The sequence below is a fragment of the Macrosteles quadrilineatus genome, unplaced genomic scaffold (assembly GCF_028750875.1).
Source record: "Macrosteles quadrilineatus isolate MER2022 unplaced genomic scaffold, UCM_ALF_1.0 Scaffold_4__1_contigs__length_99947679, whole genome shotgun sequence".
NCBI classification, from domain to species: Eukaryota; Metazoa; Arthropoda; class Insecta; order Hemiptera; family Cicadellidae; genus Macrosteles; species Macrosteles quadrilineatus.
Window position 1 is genome coordinate 99,543,785 of NW_026542597.1, and position 18,250 is coordinate 99,562,034.

Genomic DNA, 18,250 nt, shown 5'->3' on the forward strand with positions numbered 1-18,250 from the left:
TTAAGGCCTTGTGATTAATAATACTATACCTGACACAAAACTAACCAGCCATGTATATTATTATTGATACCAAATAATTGATATTATTATTGATAGTATGCATTCAGTACCAATTTGCTCGTTTTGTTAGTAGGTAACGAAGGAAATGTCCATGTTGTAGGTTGGGTGGGAGCTATGTCTACTGCAGTAGCTCTGCTGGTGTCACCGGTCACCATAGCCTTCTGTCGCCGCAAGTCCACTCGGCTCACAGCAGTAATGGGAGGGCTGGTCACTGCACTGGGATGTCTCTTCACATCCTTTGCCTCTCAGTTCCATCAACTCTTCTTCAGCTACGGCACTATCGTTGGTACGTCAACCTACTATTGCAATTGTTAAAAGTGTTTTACCGGATTAGCTAAATTGAATTGGGTGCCCTTTCAGTCCTTGGGTGTTTAATCGATGATCCCGACCAAAGACCACCAGACGTAATCTGAAATCCCACTCATACAACTCACTTGTGCCTTTAAATACTCGGTTAAATCATGATTGATTTGTAGCAAACGGATTGATGTTTAAATTAATAATTACAACTTACGTCAATCAATCCAGTATATCTATGGAGGACGCACGTTTTGACCTTTAGGTCATCTTCTGCTCCGCTGTTGCACTAGGTTAACAATGCAACTAAGTATGGAATAACCTAGTGCAACAGCGGAGCAGAAGATGACCTAAAGGTCAAAACGTGCGTCTTCCATAGATATACTGGATTGAGAGTCGCAAAATCTTATTCTGAGAAAGGTCAGTAGCTATTTTATAGCCTAGTTCAAAGATTGACTCAACGGGTCTTAGTCAGTTTTAAAGCTACACAAATGTATTATTGATTATACAATCGCGTTAGTCTAAAATTTGCACCGTAAACTCAAAGTAATGATAACGATACCTGGGTAAAGTCTGTAGAGTGTTAACAAAACTGAAACATATCCAAATCCAGGTAGGAATACCGAGTGTCGAGAAAGCAACGATTCCACTTTAAAGCCAAATAGTTTACAAAGTTTTCTGTACATTATAAAAGTTTGATTTGAACTACGTTTCTTGCTCGACATAGATCAAATGATCAAATCGAAAATCTCTTCCCACATTTTTGACAACATTACTGGAGTCACAGACCCCACAGCCTGGACCACTCTCTCTGCCTAGGTGAACGACATCCCTGATTTTCTCGAAGAAAACTAGTTTTCAAAACCTAAAAGAAACTGACGTCTTGGACTATGTGAACACGAAATGCGGATTTCTTTTACATAGTCTCTGATAAATAAATCTTTAACATAAATCTCTATTTTGAACGTATGACCATGGTAGGTTTGTCGTAGGGGCTTGTGCGCATGGCGGTCGCTGACTTGTATGAATGTATGTGTGTGTAAGTATTTTTAAAATTTACAGATTTTTGATAAAAGTTTCTGTATCTATGATTTCTGTTTTGTGTTATTGTATAAGCTGATTCTGTTAAAATATTTATATTATAATATATATTTATATTTTAAATTACAGGTTAAGTGTAAGAAAAGGCCATGTCGCCCTAACTTTGCTTGTGTAAATAAATGATTTTTCATTTCATTTCATAGTCTTCGGAAACCAACGGCCTTCCTGTTGCACAAAAACGTTAATTGCTCTAAAACAAAACTTGGAGTGATATTCTTCACGAAAAATTATTATCAGTGTTCTCCGTCCAAAGTTTGTAGTGGCAGGGACTTCACCAAATAGGTGCATTACTTTTTGAACACCATGCATTTCTAAAACATTGTGTCTTCTTAATCAAATGATATGATTACAAAACGCGTGTTTACTATCAACAGTTACAAAACATCGACACTTTCCGGCCTTGTTTGAACAATCAATCCACATCGTACGACAGCAACAGCACTAAATGTGTTTCACACCGGCCGTTACAAGCGAAGAGTGCAGGCATGCATGTTAAACAAGTCTACTATAGAAAGCCGGGTTGACTGGACATTAGCCCGTTACGTTCTTAGTGAAGCTTTGCCCTGAATACAAGAGAACTTTAAATGTGCCTCGCATTAGACCTATTGACTTTCGCCTCTGCCGTAATAGTTTTGTCGTGTAATTAGTGCCTTTGCTGGAGATCCAGTTTGGTCTTAATCACTTTGAGTTAATCAATATTATTTATTGTTTGATTTGCATAAATTAGTAAAATATGATTATTAATTAATTTTTTAAAACATTTTATGATCTCTTGGACATTTTAAATTTTAAGAATTTGATAACACTTGCATGGCATTAGGTTTTTATGGTAGATATTACTTTACATTAAAGCATATGTAGCACATTTTTTTTTATCTACAGTAATGAAACACTCTTAGAATGGGTCACTCACAGATAGTGCTACTTCACATTAATATTTTCTTCCTTGGTTTTTTACATATTCGATAACTACGAGTAGTTTGGCATAAAATATGTTATAGTTTACTATAGCTGTACTTTTAGGCTGGTTTTATTAAAACTTAGCATATAGACTACGAGTGGAATTAGTAATTAATTGATTACAGGGCCGTCTGTCCGGGGTTCAATTCAACTAGGTCTATTTTCATTATACAAATTTCCTAAAACTTGAACCTGGTATTCCCCACAGTTAGAGATTGTAGTGAATTCCACACATTATTTTAACACACAATAAATCATATGTATTTCACTTAGGCTAGAGGTGTTTCTCTGGTAAAACACCACCGTAGTATGAAGCTCTAGGTCTATATTTAACCTCATTAATTACACGTCTATGCTTGGATAAAACAATATTACTAAACCATGGGATGGAATAAGTATTCATACTTATCCTTTGCTCATATAGTTGAATTATTTGTATTAAAATACTCACCTAAAGTGGCGTCCCATCTCAATTGATGATTATAATGATACTTATCCTTTTGTTGATAATTTCAGCTGGGATACTTAAGATAAATCAAAATATTCAATTCATGAATAGAAATGTTTAGTGGTATGTTACCAACTATACGTGATAAACTGCATCGTCATGCTGTAGGTGTCGGAGTGAGCATGACCAGGGACTGTTCTACGCTGATGGTTGCTCAGTACTTCAAGAGGAGAAGGGAGTTTGTGGAGATATTCATCGTGTCAGGCAGCGGGCTCGGGATCGCAGTCATGTCTTCCTTCATCAAAGGGGCTATGAAGTATGTAAATGGAAATTTATTTAATTTATAAAAATATGTCTTCAAGCTGTTCAGCAGGTGAACAGGTTTGACTAAAATTTAAGAATTAAGGTAAAACATCTGTAATTTAAATCAATTGATTTTATTGCTACACTAAGGTATGTTGTTAGATTTCTTTTTGGGCTATTGGCATAAAATATAAGTACGTTTAAAAGTAAGTAGATCTACACTTTTAATAATAAGTTTATCTTTTCAAATTCACATCATAGAGTTACGGTAGTTTTAAGCGCACATAAGGGCCACATATATATAGAAATGGTTGCCTAGAGCATTTAAGCCCAATATTTAATATAAAAAACAAATCTTACAACACTAAGTGGTAAATTTAATTCATGTTTAGTAAAATGAAAAATGTATGTTTAACTATTTCATGCAGCAGATCGAGTGAACAGCATTTTGTTCCCTTCTGCACTCTTCCCATTGCAAAGAAGGGGTATAGCAGCTTGTTGTATTTTTTAACGGATTGGTGGTAGAAAATGTCTGCAATAGTCATTTGAAACAACGATTAAGTTTTAGAGGCTTAATCGTTTACTCGTACTTTTTATTAATAGGTGTATTCTATTTGCTATACTGTCAATAATATCCAAAAAAGTATTATTTTTCAATTGAAGGTCTTCTTATCAATCCCTGAAATATCTTTTTTTTCTTTTGTTATAAACCTTTGACAGTCAAAGATTAAGTAACAGCTGTCTCTTCCTCCTCACCACATAACCTTGTATTTTTCTGGTTGCAGTGCCATCGGCTGGAGGTTGGGTCTGCAGTTGGTCACCGTCACAGTTTTCCTCACCTTCTTCCTGGGCACCTTCTACAGGTCTGCCTCTCTCTATCACCCTCAGCGCCGCGCCATCCTGCATCTAAAAAACCAAAAACGTAAAATCAAAGACAAGAACAAAACAGACGACCGACCTCCATTCTTCGACTTCAGCACTCTCCGGAGCAAGACAGTTAGGATACTGCTTGTCTCAACTGGTATCAGCGCATTTGGAATCAACACACCGATATTCTATCTGGTTGGTTATAGCTGTGTATTATTTTAATAATATACAAAAGATGTATGGTACCTACCAAACATTGTGGAAGAAAGTAACCTATTATATTTATATTTTATTCTCCCAGAACAAAACGATTCATAAAAATTATTTCTTAAAATCTTTTATACTACCCATTTTGTTTTCTGATCATTTATAACTCTAAAGAAAATATTTAAATATTTTTCATGAATATGGGTACTAAGGAATTTAACGCTCAAGTCTTTCCCTCAAAGACTAATATTTTATTGAAAAGCCTAAAGTTGTACTAAATTATTTATTTATTAGAACTGTTATGGTGGTATAAGATTTACAAGATTAGCTTCATTCATCAAACTATAACACAAAAAACACTTCATACTAAAACAACCTCGTAGTCATGCACTTCTTTTCCATTTCCAAAGGTATTGTCCTACTGAAGTTCCTTATTGGTACAAGAATGAAATACAGGAGTTTGATACTACTTATTCATGAGGTTATTTGAACTTGATATTGCAAAATAAGAAAAGTAGTGAAATAGTACACCTTTGGTGTAGTTTACAGTATATTTCATTTACTATGATATTGTCATAAATTAACACATTAAACCTCTGTCTAAGTTCTTTAGATACCACCCATTCATTACTTGCCAACAATCATGCTTGTTTAACACATCCGCAGGCGCACCAAGCAGAAGAGGATGGCCTGGGTGACACAGCCCTCTTGCTGCAGACCTACCTCGGACTCGCCTGGACCCTGGGCTGTTGCGCCTTCGGGGTCGTCGTCGTCCACAACTCTGTCGAGTGTAGGATAGCTCGCCAGTATCTCTGTCAGGTCAGTTGGTTGCTGAAATTCCGATCAACTACTCATGGTCATTCTAGCATTAGCCTATTAGTTTAGGAAATAAGAGTATCAAGAGAATATGTTAAAATAAATATGAAGGGTGATCCATAGGATGAGTTTAGAATGGAATGAGACACATTTTGTTTGGTAGAACTGATCTTTCCTCCTCATCTTAATTTAAATTGAAACACCATATATTTATCATGTAAACTGTGAAAATAAAGTTAATGTGTAGAAATTGCCCTGTTTTGTGGTGATTTGTAATGAATATTTATATATCCATATTTGAGCAATCCAATTAAGCTATCAATGGTATGAAGTGATTGTGGTTGACAATTTTTTTTTCATTATAGATTAAATACTGTAATATTTCGGCAACTAAATAATCTTAGAAAACCAGCAATGATAGTACAGTATAGCCCATTATTATATTATGAATTGCAGGCAGCTGTGTTCATGTGTGGGATCAGTATTCTGGCTCTGACAGCAGTCCATGGCAACAGACAGGGATATATCCTGTTTGTGTGGATCTACGGCATCTTCTGCGGAGGCTACCACTACTCTCTGAAGATGTATACCTACGAGAGAGTGAGGGCGAGGAACTTTGCCAGAACGTGGGGTTTCGTCCAGTGTTCGCAAGCTATCCCTATTGCCATAGGGGTGCCAATATCAGGTACTGTAGGAGATTTGTTGATTTTGTAAAAACAAGGATTTTAAGAAAATTGTCAGAGTGATCAAGTAGACTTGAAAATTGAAATTGAGGGTTACGTTCTGTATTGTGTGTGGATGAAATTTTTATTACCAGTAGTTTTCCTCTAAAATTTTTCATCTAAACCAATCTGTTGCCTTAAGCTTAATACAACAGCTTAAACTATTATAAAATATTTTAATTTGTGTTATAAAGCTCGTCTGATGATAAAAAAAAATGTTTTGAAATTTAAATTGCTACTCGTACTTACCAACTATACTTAAAATTATATGGGTGTAAATTATTTAACATGGGCATTGGCCTAGATGCCTTGGTTTTGAAATAGTTGTTGGGCTAGCTTACTTTAATGGGAAAGAGTTCATCTCTTGAGATGGACTCTAACCTACAGCTGTAGATGAAACATAAAAACTTTACACAGTATGATAAACAGAGTATTTCACTAAGTATTTTTCCCTTGGCCTTAGTAAATATCTCATCCTTACGGATCAGTGGAAGCCGATTTTATTGTTAGTTCTGTCCAGTGCACTGTAGAGTTTGTGTTTTGTTTACAATTTGTTTCTTATTATTTTAGCAATTTAAAAGCTCTTTTTGAACCAATTTAAAACGATCTTATAAAAAAAATAACTCTTCCTTTAGTTATTCATTTCATTTCAACTAGAGACAAAAAACGAGCTACAAAATTTACAATGTGATGAGAAGTCTACTTGTGTTGGTTAATAGTTAGTCTATGGTATTTTCAACCAAGGTAGGTTTTGAATAATGAGTTTTTTTAACAAACTATTTAAAAAAATATTTTAATTGAACATTAGCAATAAAATTATTTTTGTTACATATCATTGTTTGATGTTGGTAAACAAAGTTTGAAGAAAGTAGGACAATGAATTCTGAACATTAGCAAATTCAGGACATAACTATAATACGGAAAGAAGCAACTTAAAATTCAATCAATTACAAAAATGTTACACAAATTAGTTTTTTCTGTCTTGAAACCTGTCATATCTTTTCTCATAACACACTTCTTCATGTTCCTTTCTTCTAACGATCATGTTAATCATGGATGATTTTAGAAACACATATCTTCACCGGTGCTTCCTACTTCTATTTCCTACGTTCTATTCTGTGCAGGTTACATCAACGTGGGCTGTGGTGGCAAGTCTGGCTACTACTTTAGTTCAACCTGTGTCCTGGTGGGAAGTCTCTCCCTATTCTTCATCGACCTCCACCGTCGCTCCCTGGCGCGACACAAGCATGGTGATGGCACCAGGCAGCTCTGTGTCTCTGAGTCTTGTCCTCAACGGCGCCGGCTGTCCTTCGCTGCCGAGCCAGAGGAGCTGGTTGTGGTAAGAGCCTGGTCAAATACATTGGACATACTTCTCTCACTCAATTGGCTATACTACGCAGTTAATAGCTATTTACATTACAAGTGTAGTAAGAGCGTTTTTACATCACGCAGGTGAATGTTGTGCAACGAGCGAATGCGAGTTGCATAATTCACCGAAGTGATGTAAACACGCTCTTGCGTAACGTGTAACTTACAAGATTTTACCTGACCCGACAATATTCAGGAGGTTACGAGCAATATGCTTCATTATCAATTTCACTCATCTTCTAACAGTAACGTTCATTTACAAACAAAAGCTAGGTTAGGAAAATTCTTTAAAGCATAACAATAATATTCAAACACACAGGTTATTTCTATCGTTGAACGTCGTTGGCTCCATAGAGGTATATTTTTTAAGTTATCCACTCAATGTTATTTAAATGGGTTTCATTACATCACCGAGTGAGTTTTTTTTCAACTTTACATCACTCGAGAAGTAAGGAAGTTGTATACATCACGCTTGGGATAGGGAAGTTTAACATGGCGGGTTAGGTAAAACAAATTACAATTGATAGCTTTTTAAGATTTCTCAAATTCTATTCTTCACTCTACAAACTGCACGAATGTTCATATAGGCTACGAATAAATTCATACATTTAAGTTCCAAGTACCTTTACAGGTATAAATACCCCATCCGCAGAAAACCTGCCGACAATTTGCTTGAATTGATTTCCAATTAAATATATTTAATTAACATTAGGTTTAACAAGTACTTAGGCTTGAAGCTGCAGGGAAACTAATAAAGTCTGTTAGTAAAATAATAATTAACACTTAAAGTGCCGTTGACATGTTTGAACATGAAAATTGCATTTATTTCAATGTTAAGCAATGGCGGGAATTCCCGTCATCAGCACCCAACGTGTTAACAGGTTCAGTACCGGCCGTCACACTCTTTGTATGTAGAGTCTCCAGACACACGCGAGTGAGTGTGTTAACAGGTTCAGTACCGGCCGTCACACTCTTTGTATGTAGAGTCTCCAGACACACGGGAGTGAGTGTGTTAACAGGTTCAGTACCGGCCGTCACACTCCTTTGTATGTAAAGTCTATAGACGCACGGAGTGAAAGTGTTAAAGCTCAGTAAAAATAAATAAATGTGCTAATTTTGAACAAAATATAGCCATAAACAAGAAAACTACACATGTATGGTCGCCATTTCATTGAACAGTATTAACAGTATTTTACAGTATTCCACAAAAGAATAACATGGGAATTTAAAATTTAAAATTTTTTAAATTTTCTACACGACTAATAACCGTACAAAAACACTTTGATATGCTAAGTTATTTGTTTTTATAAGCTTAAAAAGGTCTGAAGAGAAATTGGGAAATTTTGAGTTTTGAGGGTCAAAAATGTGATGAACCAACTTTTATCCCATAAAACCCCCAGTAAAACCGTTCCCATGGTCCAATCATGCTAGTTTGTATCTCATTCAAGTTTATCCTGCCCCGCACCTTAAACTAAATTTGATCAAAATCGGACAAAAATTACTCAAGTTAAACCCGTTCACAGACACATTGTATGTATATAAATTTGAACAAATTGTGTTTTTGGCCTCTAGGGACATCAAAATGAAAAGGTAAATTGGTCCTGGGCCTAGATCTTGCCGTGCCACCTATGGTAATAGTTACATCCCTATAGGGAAATTTGCTAATTGGATACAACAGCGGTACAGTATCTAAAAAAAAAAAATCCCATATATGAAGTTCATGACTATTTCTTAAGGAATAAATCATTAAAGATATTAATTATCCATTTTATAGTTTTTATCAACAAAATAGGTATTTTGTTGTGTTTGCAGTTTCTTGTGGTTTGGGTTTGGTTGTTTAATAAACTGTTTATTAAATATAAACTATTTGACCAAGAATAACTGTTATTACTTTGCTTGTCCTAACTCACTGAAATAGGGAGTTAGGACAAACAAAGTATAAAATTTATAAAAAATATTAAAATTCATTAGTACAATGTTGATACAATGTTAGTAACGTTGTATGCAGATGATACCACTGTGCTTTTTAAGGGCTCGTCTTAGGTTGTTTAAGAAAATATGTTTTCTTCAATTACAAATTTGATGTCTGTCTTTTTGTAAACAATCTTCTTTCAAATCAGAATAAAACTTATTATGTCCAATTTATAACACGAAATAAAAATCCACTGCATTTAAAAATACCACAGTCTTCAATAAAATAACTTCCTGAAGTCAAGTTATTAGGCGTTGTTATAGATTCTTAGCTGACGTGGCAGCCAGATATTTAAGATAATTTTGGTTTTTTGAGCAAAGTGAGTTTTGCCTTGGAAACATTAGTTTCTTAGCTTGATCAGAAGAACCTGACCAATGTTTACTACGGAACGGATGCTTTCAGTCTGTTATGTCTTATGGTATAGAGGTTTGGGGAGGTTCTCCACATGCAGAAAAAGCATTTATGTAACAAAAACAAGCTGTTTATATTTTATCTAGTCTCCCACCCTTGCACTTTTGTAGGGAGTTTTTCTAATCTTAATATTCTCACACTTTCTTCTCTAAATGTTCTAAAGTTGGGTCTCTTCCTGCTGTTGGAGATAGACATAGGTATCCCACCAGACATGGCTCAGAGCTTGTTCTTCCACAAATCCGCCTGTCCCTGTCTGAAAGATACACTTTTACAGTGGGTGTAAAGATGTTTAACTGTCTTTCAACCATTGTAAAAGAATGCCAAACCAAAAAAAATATTTAAAAAATGTTTGAAAGCGTACCTTGTAGAGAATGAAACGTATAGTTCAATAGAATTTATGTCTGGCTGAATGTATCTTCATGTTTTTTTTATAGTGTGTATCTTTTTATAAAACGTCATTATTTGACAACTGAGATGTATCATGATTGTGACAAATTGTACCTTTTCAGAAAATAAATAACTGCCTAAATGACTTTTAAAAAATAAGTAGATTTTTTACAATTACCTATCAAATGTTTTTAAAAAGTGTTATAAGGCTTTAAAGATTAGTCAAAAGGAGTCATAAATCCATAACTTGGGATTTAATTGAATTGATGGACTGAAGTTGTGAAACAACTGTTTATACAGGGTGTCCCGGAACTCTCTACCAATATTTTAGGGCATTGTTCCTGGGTAGTCAACATACCTAAATATCATATTTAAATTTTCCGGAAGTCCTTAGTTACTCACACAGCCGCCATTTTGTTTTTTTAAGTTATTAATTTTTTTCTAAGGAATGGTTAAACATACGAAATTAAAACTTTGCACAAACATTTATGACAACTAGACAAAGCTACCCAAAAATTATGACGATTTTTAAGATTCATAAAACAAAATGGCGGCCATTTAAAATTTTGTTTCTTAAATAACTCGAAAACCATTGATTTTACAAAAATTTTACAAGGGTAACTTTTTTAAGACAATTTTATTACAAATCGATTGACACCTTGATTTTGAAGATTGGACAAGTATTAACGGAGATATGGTAGTTTTAGTGATACGTGACCGCTTTCAGCATGCGCTGCAACTAACCTCCAGCGGTTACGTATCACTAAAACTACCATATCTCAGTTAATACTTATCCAATCTTCAAAATTAAGGTGTCAATCGATTTGTAATGAAGTTGTCTTAAAAAGGTTATTCTTGTAAAATTTTTGTAAAATCAACGGTTTTCGAGTTATTTAAGAAACAAAATTTTAAATGGCCGCCATTTTGTTTTATGAATTTTAAAAATCGTCATAATTTTTTGGTAGCTTTGTCTAGTTGTCATTAATGTTTGTGCAAAGTTTCAATTTCGTATGTTAAACCATTCCATAAAAAAAAATTAATAACTTAAAAAAACAAAATGGCGGCTGTGTGAGTAACTAAGGACTTCCGGAAAATTGAAATATGATATTTAGGTATGTTAACTACCCAGGAACAATGCCCTAAAATATTGGTAAAGAGTTCCGGACACCCTGTATAATTAATAGTAGTGATATACAGGGTGTTTCAGAATGAGTGTCGGATATTTTAGGGTATTATTCCTGGGTAAGAAACATATCCAAATATCATGTTTAAACAGTCCGGAAGTCTTTATTTACTCAAACAGCCGCCATTTTGTTTTTTTTTCTTTAATATTTTTTTAAAAGAGAATGGTAAAACATACGGAATTGAAACTTTTCACAAACATTTCTGACTACTAGGCAAAGCTACAAAAAAATTATGAAAATTTTCCAAATACATAAAACAAAATGGCGGACATTTAAAATTTTGTTTCTTAAATAACTCAAAAACCGTTGATTTTATGAAGATTTTACAAGAATTACTTTTTTTAGGTAATTTGATTACAAATCCTTAATTTTTACAATTGGACGTATATTAACTGAGATATGGCAGTTTTAGTGAAACGTGACCACTGGAGGTTAGTTGTAGTGCATGCGGACTGCGGAGCCATGCATGTTGTGGCAGACTTTAGCCGCATGGCGCCGCATGCACTACAACTAACCTCCAGTGGTCACGTTTCACTAAAACTGCCATATCTCAGTTAATATACGTCCAATTGTAAACATTAAGGTGTCAATCGATTTGTTATAAAATTACCTAAAAGAAGTTATTCTTGTAAAATCTTCATAAAATCAACGGTTTTTGAGTTATTTAAGAAACAAAATTTTAAATGTCCGCCATTTTGTTTTATGTATTTGGAAAATGTTCATATTTTTTTTGTAGCTTTGCCTAGTAGTCAGAAATGTTTGTACAAAGTTTCAATTCCGTATGTTTTACCATTCTCTTTAAAAAAAATATTAAAGGAAAAAAACAAAATGGCGGCTGTTTGAGTAAATAAAGACTTCCGGACTGCTTAATATGATATTTGGATATGTTTCTTACCCAGGAATAATACCCTAAAATATCCGACACTAATTCTGAAACACCCTGTATAAATCATCCATTTAATATTCAATCTAAATTAGAGCCCTGAAAATATATTAACTGTTCATTCTATGTTGGAAAAAACTTGTTCACAGTAGTCTTCCTTGCAATAACAAACAAAAATGTGTTATTCAACAAGTATTGTTTCCTTAACCTACCTTGGGTTCATAACAAACCAATAGACCTTTTTATGTCTGGCCCTTGGTCTTTTTTATCAAACAGCTAAACATTTTAACTAGCATTTTAGGAATCACAATTATTACTTAACACCTATATAATTCTGTATCGCCCAGGTGGAGCCTCCGCTCAACCCACAAACAGCTCCCCCAGACAAACCAGAGCTAACTTGTATCTCAGAGGAAGGCATAGCAGACATGGATCTGCCAGACAATCTGCTGGACGATCTCGACTACATCGGAGACTGCATCACATCCTGCAATAAGGTATACACCCCCTTAATACACATTGTGCAAACACATCGAAGACCGTATCACATCCTGCAAAAAAGTATACACCCCCCCTTTCTCTTTACCACACATTATACAAACACTACATCAGAGACTGCATCACATCCTGCAAAAAAGTATACACCCCACTTACTACACATTGTACAAACACTACATCAGAGACTGCATCACATCCTGCAAAAACGTATACACCCCCCTTACTACACATTGTACAACCACTACATCAGAGACTGCATCACAACCTGCAAAAACATATACACCCCCGTTACTACACATTGTACAACCACTACATCAGAGACTGCATCACATCCTGCTAAAACGTATACACCCCCCTTACTACACATTGTACAACCACTACATCAGAGACTCCATCACAACCTGCAAAAAAGTATACACCCCCCTTACTACACATTGTACAACCACTACATCAGAGACTGCATCACAACCTGCAAAAACATATACACCCCCCTTACTACACATTGTACAACCACTACATCAGAGACTGCATCACATCCTGCAAAAACGTATACACCCCCCTTACTACACATTGTACAACCACTACATCAGAGACTGCATCACAACCTGCAATAACGTATACACCCCCCTTACTACACATTGTACAACCACTACATCAGAGACTGCATCACAACCTGCAAAAACGTATACACCCCCCTTACCACACATTGTACAACCACTACATCAGAGACTGCATCACAACCTGCAAAAAAGTATACACCCTCCTTACTACACATTGTACAAACACTACATCAGAGACTGTATCACATCCTGCAAAAAAGTATACACCCGCCTTACTACACATTGTACAACCACTACATCAGAGACTGCATCACAACCTGCAAAAACGTATACACCCGCCTTACTACACATTGTACAACCACTACATCAGAGACTGCATCACAACCTGCAAAAACGTATACACCCCCCTTACTACACATTGTACAACCACTACATCAGAGACTGCATCACAACCTGCAAAAAAGTATACACCCTCCTTACTACACATTGTACAACCACTACATCAGAGACTGCATCACAACCTGCAAAAAAGTATACACCCTCCTTACTACACATTGTACAAACACTACATCAGAGACTGTATCACATCCTGCAAAAAGGTATACACCCGCCTTACTACACATTGTACAACCACTACATCAGAGACTGCATCACATCCTGCAAAAAAGTATACACCCTCCTTACTACACATTGTACAACCACTACATCAGAGACTGCATCACAACCTGCAAAAACGTATACACCCCCCTTACTACACATTGTACAACCACTACATCAGAGACTGCATCACAACCTGCAAAAACGTATACACCCCCCTTACTACACATTGTACAACCACTACATCAGAGACTGTATCACATCCTGCAAAAAAGTATACACCCTCCTTACTACACATTGTACAAACACTACATCAGAGACTGCATCACATCCTGCAATAAGGTATACACCCGCCTTACTACACATTGTACAACCACTACATCAGAGACTGCATCACATCCTGCAAAAAAGTATACACCCTCCTTACTACACATTGTACAAACACTACATCAGAGACTGCATCACATCCTGCAATAAGGTATACACCCGCCTTACTACACACTATACAAACACTACATCAGAGACTGCATTACATCCTGCAAAAAAAGTATACACCCCCCTTACCACACATTGTACAAACACATTCCAACTTGAATGTTATTTCAAAATATTTATCTTAATACAATTCCACCTCATGAGTATAATATTTTCCTTCCAAACCTTCTACTATCTTTTGTTTGTTTTTATCAAAATGTCCAACTTTGATTAAACCAAATATTTTACCACCTTGACTGGCTCTTGTGATGAGAAGCAATCTAGTTCTAGTGTTACATCTTTTTTACTGTCTTTGCTATTATTCTAGCCAGTCCCCACATCCATTTGATCCGTTCAATTTTATGATAGTATCTGTTAATTGATGCTAGCAGAGAAAAGCAAATTACCAAATATTAATTAATTCTAATTGTCTTATGTGGTATCCATTACCAGATTGTAGTTGTCTAAAAATAAAAGTTATGTTTTTAGGAAAAAGCATTTGGCTGGGATTAAATAAATATATAGGATGGAGAGGCTAACTCGCAACTGATGAAAGGCTGCAGACGAGTCAAAGAACACTTAAAACTCCATCCTATATAATTATTTAATCTAAAAATAAAAGTGTATTTGATGTAAGAAATTAGTGTCAGTAATTGAAGGGGTTATGAGTAGGATTATATTTGAACTAGCTCCCTACATTGTTTTGGAAGCTAGTTCGAGTAGTACAGTCAGCCCTGTCCAATGCCTTAAAATCATTTTCTAGCCATACCTAACTTATCAATCTGTTTCAGGTGGAGAACTACTTGATGTTGTCGGAGTTTGAGAATAACCTGATAGCGGAGATGCCAGTGATCATGGACCGCAAGGGCCGGCGGTGGTCCCTGGCACGACAGGCGGAGGAGGAGGCACCGCGAGGCAAGTGGAGACTGGTGCCGGGGCCTAACAGGCTTATCACTGTCATAGATGAGGCCTCTGTCTAGCACTAGGTCTGATGATCACACACACACGCTCGGAGGTAGTCTCAATTCTCACTCCATTGTCAATGAAAATCCTTCTATCATTGTCACCATCACTTTGGGTTGTTGATAATATGTTTATATTGTGTATATTGGGTTTTCTTTTTTACCTAATTGATATTTTTTTCACTTTTTAAGGGCAATCTCCAAACCCTGATGCAATAGCATCATTAATACAGCCTAATGGCAAATGGCAAATGAGCTCAGAAATGTTCCAGTCGGGATTGAACCAGAAACCTTCAGATTTTAAGGCAAGTAAAGCACTCAGCTATCCAGATAAATAACCAGATAATGTTGATAAATGTTTATATTTGATACACAAATTTTGTAAACTACAAAATGCACTACAAAAATGATCAAAATATAGATGTTTGTATCAATATTGTTAAGTGTAAGGATAAAACACACAATTAATAAAATTGAAATCCTTGTAAACATACTTGTGATGAAGTTGTCATTGACAATATTTATTTACGAAATAAAAAAATACATACTACATATACACTTTATTTCAAAGTGTAATTTTAATCCAAAATGTTATTGGTTACATGAGAGATTTGTAATATTGAAATGGTGAATATTAACTCTACTATATAAATTTCTTAACCGTACAAATTGTAATAATACCTGCTCAAACTCTTTACAATTATCATATAAAACAATTTTAAAATTCCCGAAAAATATTTAATTTAATTTGATTTTCCTTTCTCCAACCATTAATTAGCATCCCATTCTCCAACCAAAAATAATTCAGTATACGTCATATCCCAAAAAAAAAACTTTTAGGTGACTGAATTCAAGAGTAAACACAACTTTTTACATTATTTATATTTTGAGTCAGCCTGAATGTAAACTACGTTTAAGTAATTAAATTGTTGGGTATGGTTTAGCGGTTTGTTCTACATGATGCATTCACTATGAATAACATGTCAATTCATTTTCAACGAACTTTGTGATTTTCATGACTTTTCAATGTTTTAATAAATAATCAAACACAAGTTTAGAATGAAGGACAATATTTTATCCAATTATTCAATAAGAGTTATAAATATTTGCCAATATCTTCGAGTGTGTGTGTGTGTGTGTATTGAAGAGTCACTGCCATAAATAATCAAACTATTTACATGATTATCTGTTGTGAAATGCTATTGTATTTCAAACTAGGACAAGATTTCTTAAAAGAAAAAAAACTTGCTAGATAACTCAAATCACCAGTTAGGACTTTATTGAAGGAACAGATTGGTTGTAAAAAATGTAATTAAACATGATTAAGAAGTAAGAGTTAAATAATTTAATCTACAATATCTACTATCAGAGTTTTTAGAATCATTCTAAGCTCCTTAAAGTTTTTTCCGAATTTTTTGGTAATTTTAATTTAACATTTTCTGTTGTCATTTAAATTGGTATATCTATGAACTTCCCCCTAAGTCTAATAATAGAAATATTATTTCGTAAAGATTGAAGGACTTAATCTAGTTTGAAATACAACATTACAAATCGTCCGGAGACAGATGTTGTGATATGAGTGCATTAGTTTAAAGGATAATAATAAAAGTATTGTATTAGTTTCTATTTATATTTATTGTACATTGTGTAGATTATGAGTGAAATGGAAGCAGGGAAACTGGGTTTGCAGTTTCAAATTGTATAGATATTTATCAATTAGTAATTTATTTACTCACTAGATGTGATTAGAGTTTGGGGAGCTACGTTTATAAGAGTGTTTGTATATTTGTAAAAAATGTAGGAGTGTATGGTGTGTTAACTTACAAGGATGAGAGAAATTTGTATTATTGATAATATGTTTTAGATTCTGTATAGATCTGACTTATTGTGGTTAAGTTTTTGTTTGTATATAGCTGGATTGTTACGTTTGCCGTTAAATACTAACCGCAGTAAAAAAAGAGGATTTTTTGTTGATAATATACTTCGTGATATTTTAATAAAATATTTGATAGAAGTTTAAGTTAAGCTTTAAACTATACCCTTAATCTCAAAACCTTACTGAACATCAAATTTAAATTTAAATTAGACTTTTAAATTTCAGTTGGTTTGTCAAAAATATAATACCTAATTTGGTTATTATGTATCTTGCATCACAAATTTACAGCTTCTTACTTTTGCCTTAGTTTATTTTTACTCAATGATTATTTATATTTTATCACAAATTTTGTATCATTAATAATCCTCCAATTTTTTTTAAATTTTGAGTCAAACTATATATTATTGCCATCAAATGAGGCATTTTTTTAGTTAATCGTTGTCCAAAATATTTGCTCAAAAGACTTAAATTGTATTGGTGCTTTTAAATTTAGATATTTATTTTTGAATCTTATTTTTATTTAAAATGTTAAAACTGTTTGTAAGAGTAAAAGTATAACTCTTTGGATTCCGTGATCCCTGGTTCCGTTTCAACACGCTCAGTCATCCCTGTGCGTTTCATGGTTACTATGCTACGTTAGATTAGGTATATTCGTAAGTAAACACAAGAATAATTTTATAATGTGCATACTTACAGACCAGTGTCTTAGTATTCATTCATAGAGTTTATTACACAACTTCTTACAGTGTTCTAGTGGGTAAGGTTGTATGAACCATATTATTTTTGGTACTGTAAGTGTTTTTGCAGAACATTGATAAGACTGGTAAAGTGTGAGATTCACTCATCTACATGTCCCCTTATTTATTTCATCTACATTCATAGTTTTGTTGAGTTCAGTATTACTGTGACTGCCATGCAGTGGTTGTTGATTATAGCGCTTTTTATGCATAATGAGGAAATTGTTATTAGTTTTTTACATCAGTTTGAACACATGTTGATCATACTGCCCGTTTATACAACTATGTGTAATTAAAAACTTGTAAAATTTACAAAACAGTGTTATTCAGATTTTTTCACTTCCTAACAATGAAAATTTTTTACAAAAATACCCCCACCGCAGCAAACCTGCAGACTAAGCGAATTTCCATTACCCTGATTGGATTTACACTAAAATGCCTCCATAAAAATATCACATTTATTTCCTACTAGCTGGCTCAACAGACGTCCTGTCCTAATATGGTTTTATGTCAAATGCTCGTTCATTTTCAAGATGAGCTCCTTCGCATGGCTCAATCAC

The 18,250-nt window shown here is 34.4% G+C and overlaps 1 protein-coding gene across 8 annotated transcripts in view; it reads left to right on the forward strand.

Moving 5' to 3' along the window:
- Window positions 1-18,007, forward strand: part of LOC128991704 (monocarboxylate transporter 2-like) — a 512,626-nt gene extending 494,619 nt beyond the window's left edge. For 7 of the 8 annotated variants that reach the window (XM_054414821.1, XM_054414823.1, XM_054414818.1 and 4 more), the window contains exons 2-9: window positions 161-346; window positions 3,035-3,182; window positions 3,955-4,231; window positions 4,910-5,062; window positions 5,516-5,744; window positions 6,906-7,120; window positions 12,334-12,483; window positions 14,907-18,007. In XM_054414821.1, coding sequence (XP_054270796.1) covers window positions 175-346; window positions 3,035-3,182; window positions 3,955-4,231; window positions 4,910-5,062; window positions 5,516-5,744; window positions 6,906-7,120; window positions 12,334-12,483; window positions 14,907-15,095 — 1,533 coding nt within the window. In that variant the 5' untranslated portion in view covers window positions 161-174 and the 3' untranslated portion in view covers window positions 15,096-18,007. The remainder of the gene's footprint in view (window positions 1-160; window positions 347-3,034; window positions 3,183-3,954; window positions 4,232-4,909; window positions 5,063-5,515; window positions 5,745-6,905; window positions 7,121-12,333; window positions 12,484-14,906) is intronic. The other variant, XM_054414817.1, reaches the window with a different exon arrangement.
- The last annotated feature ends 243 nt before the right edge of the window (window positions 18,008-18,250 follow it).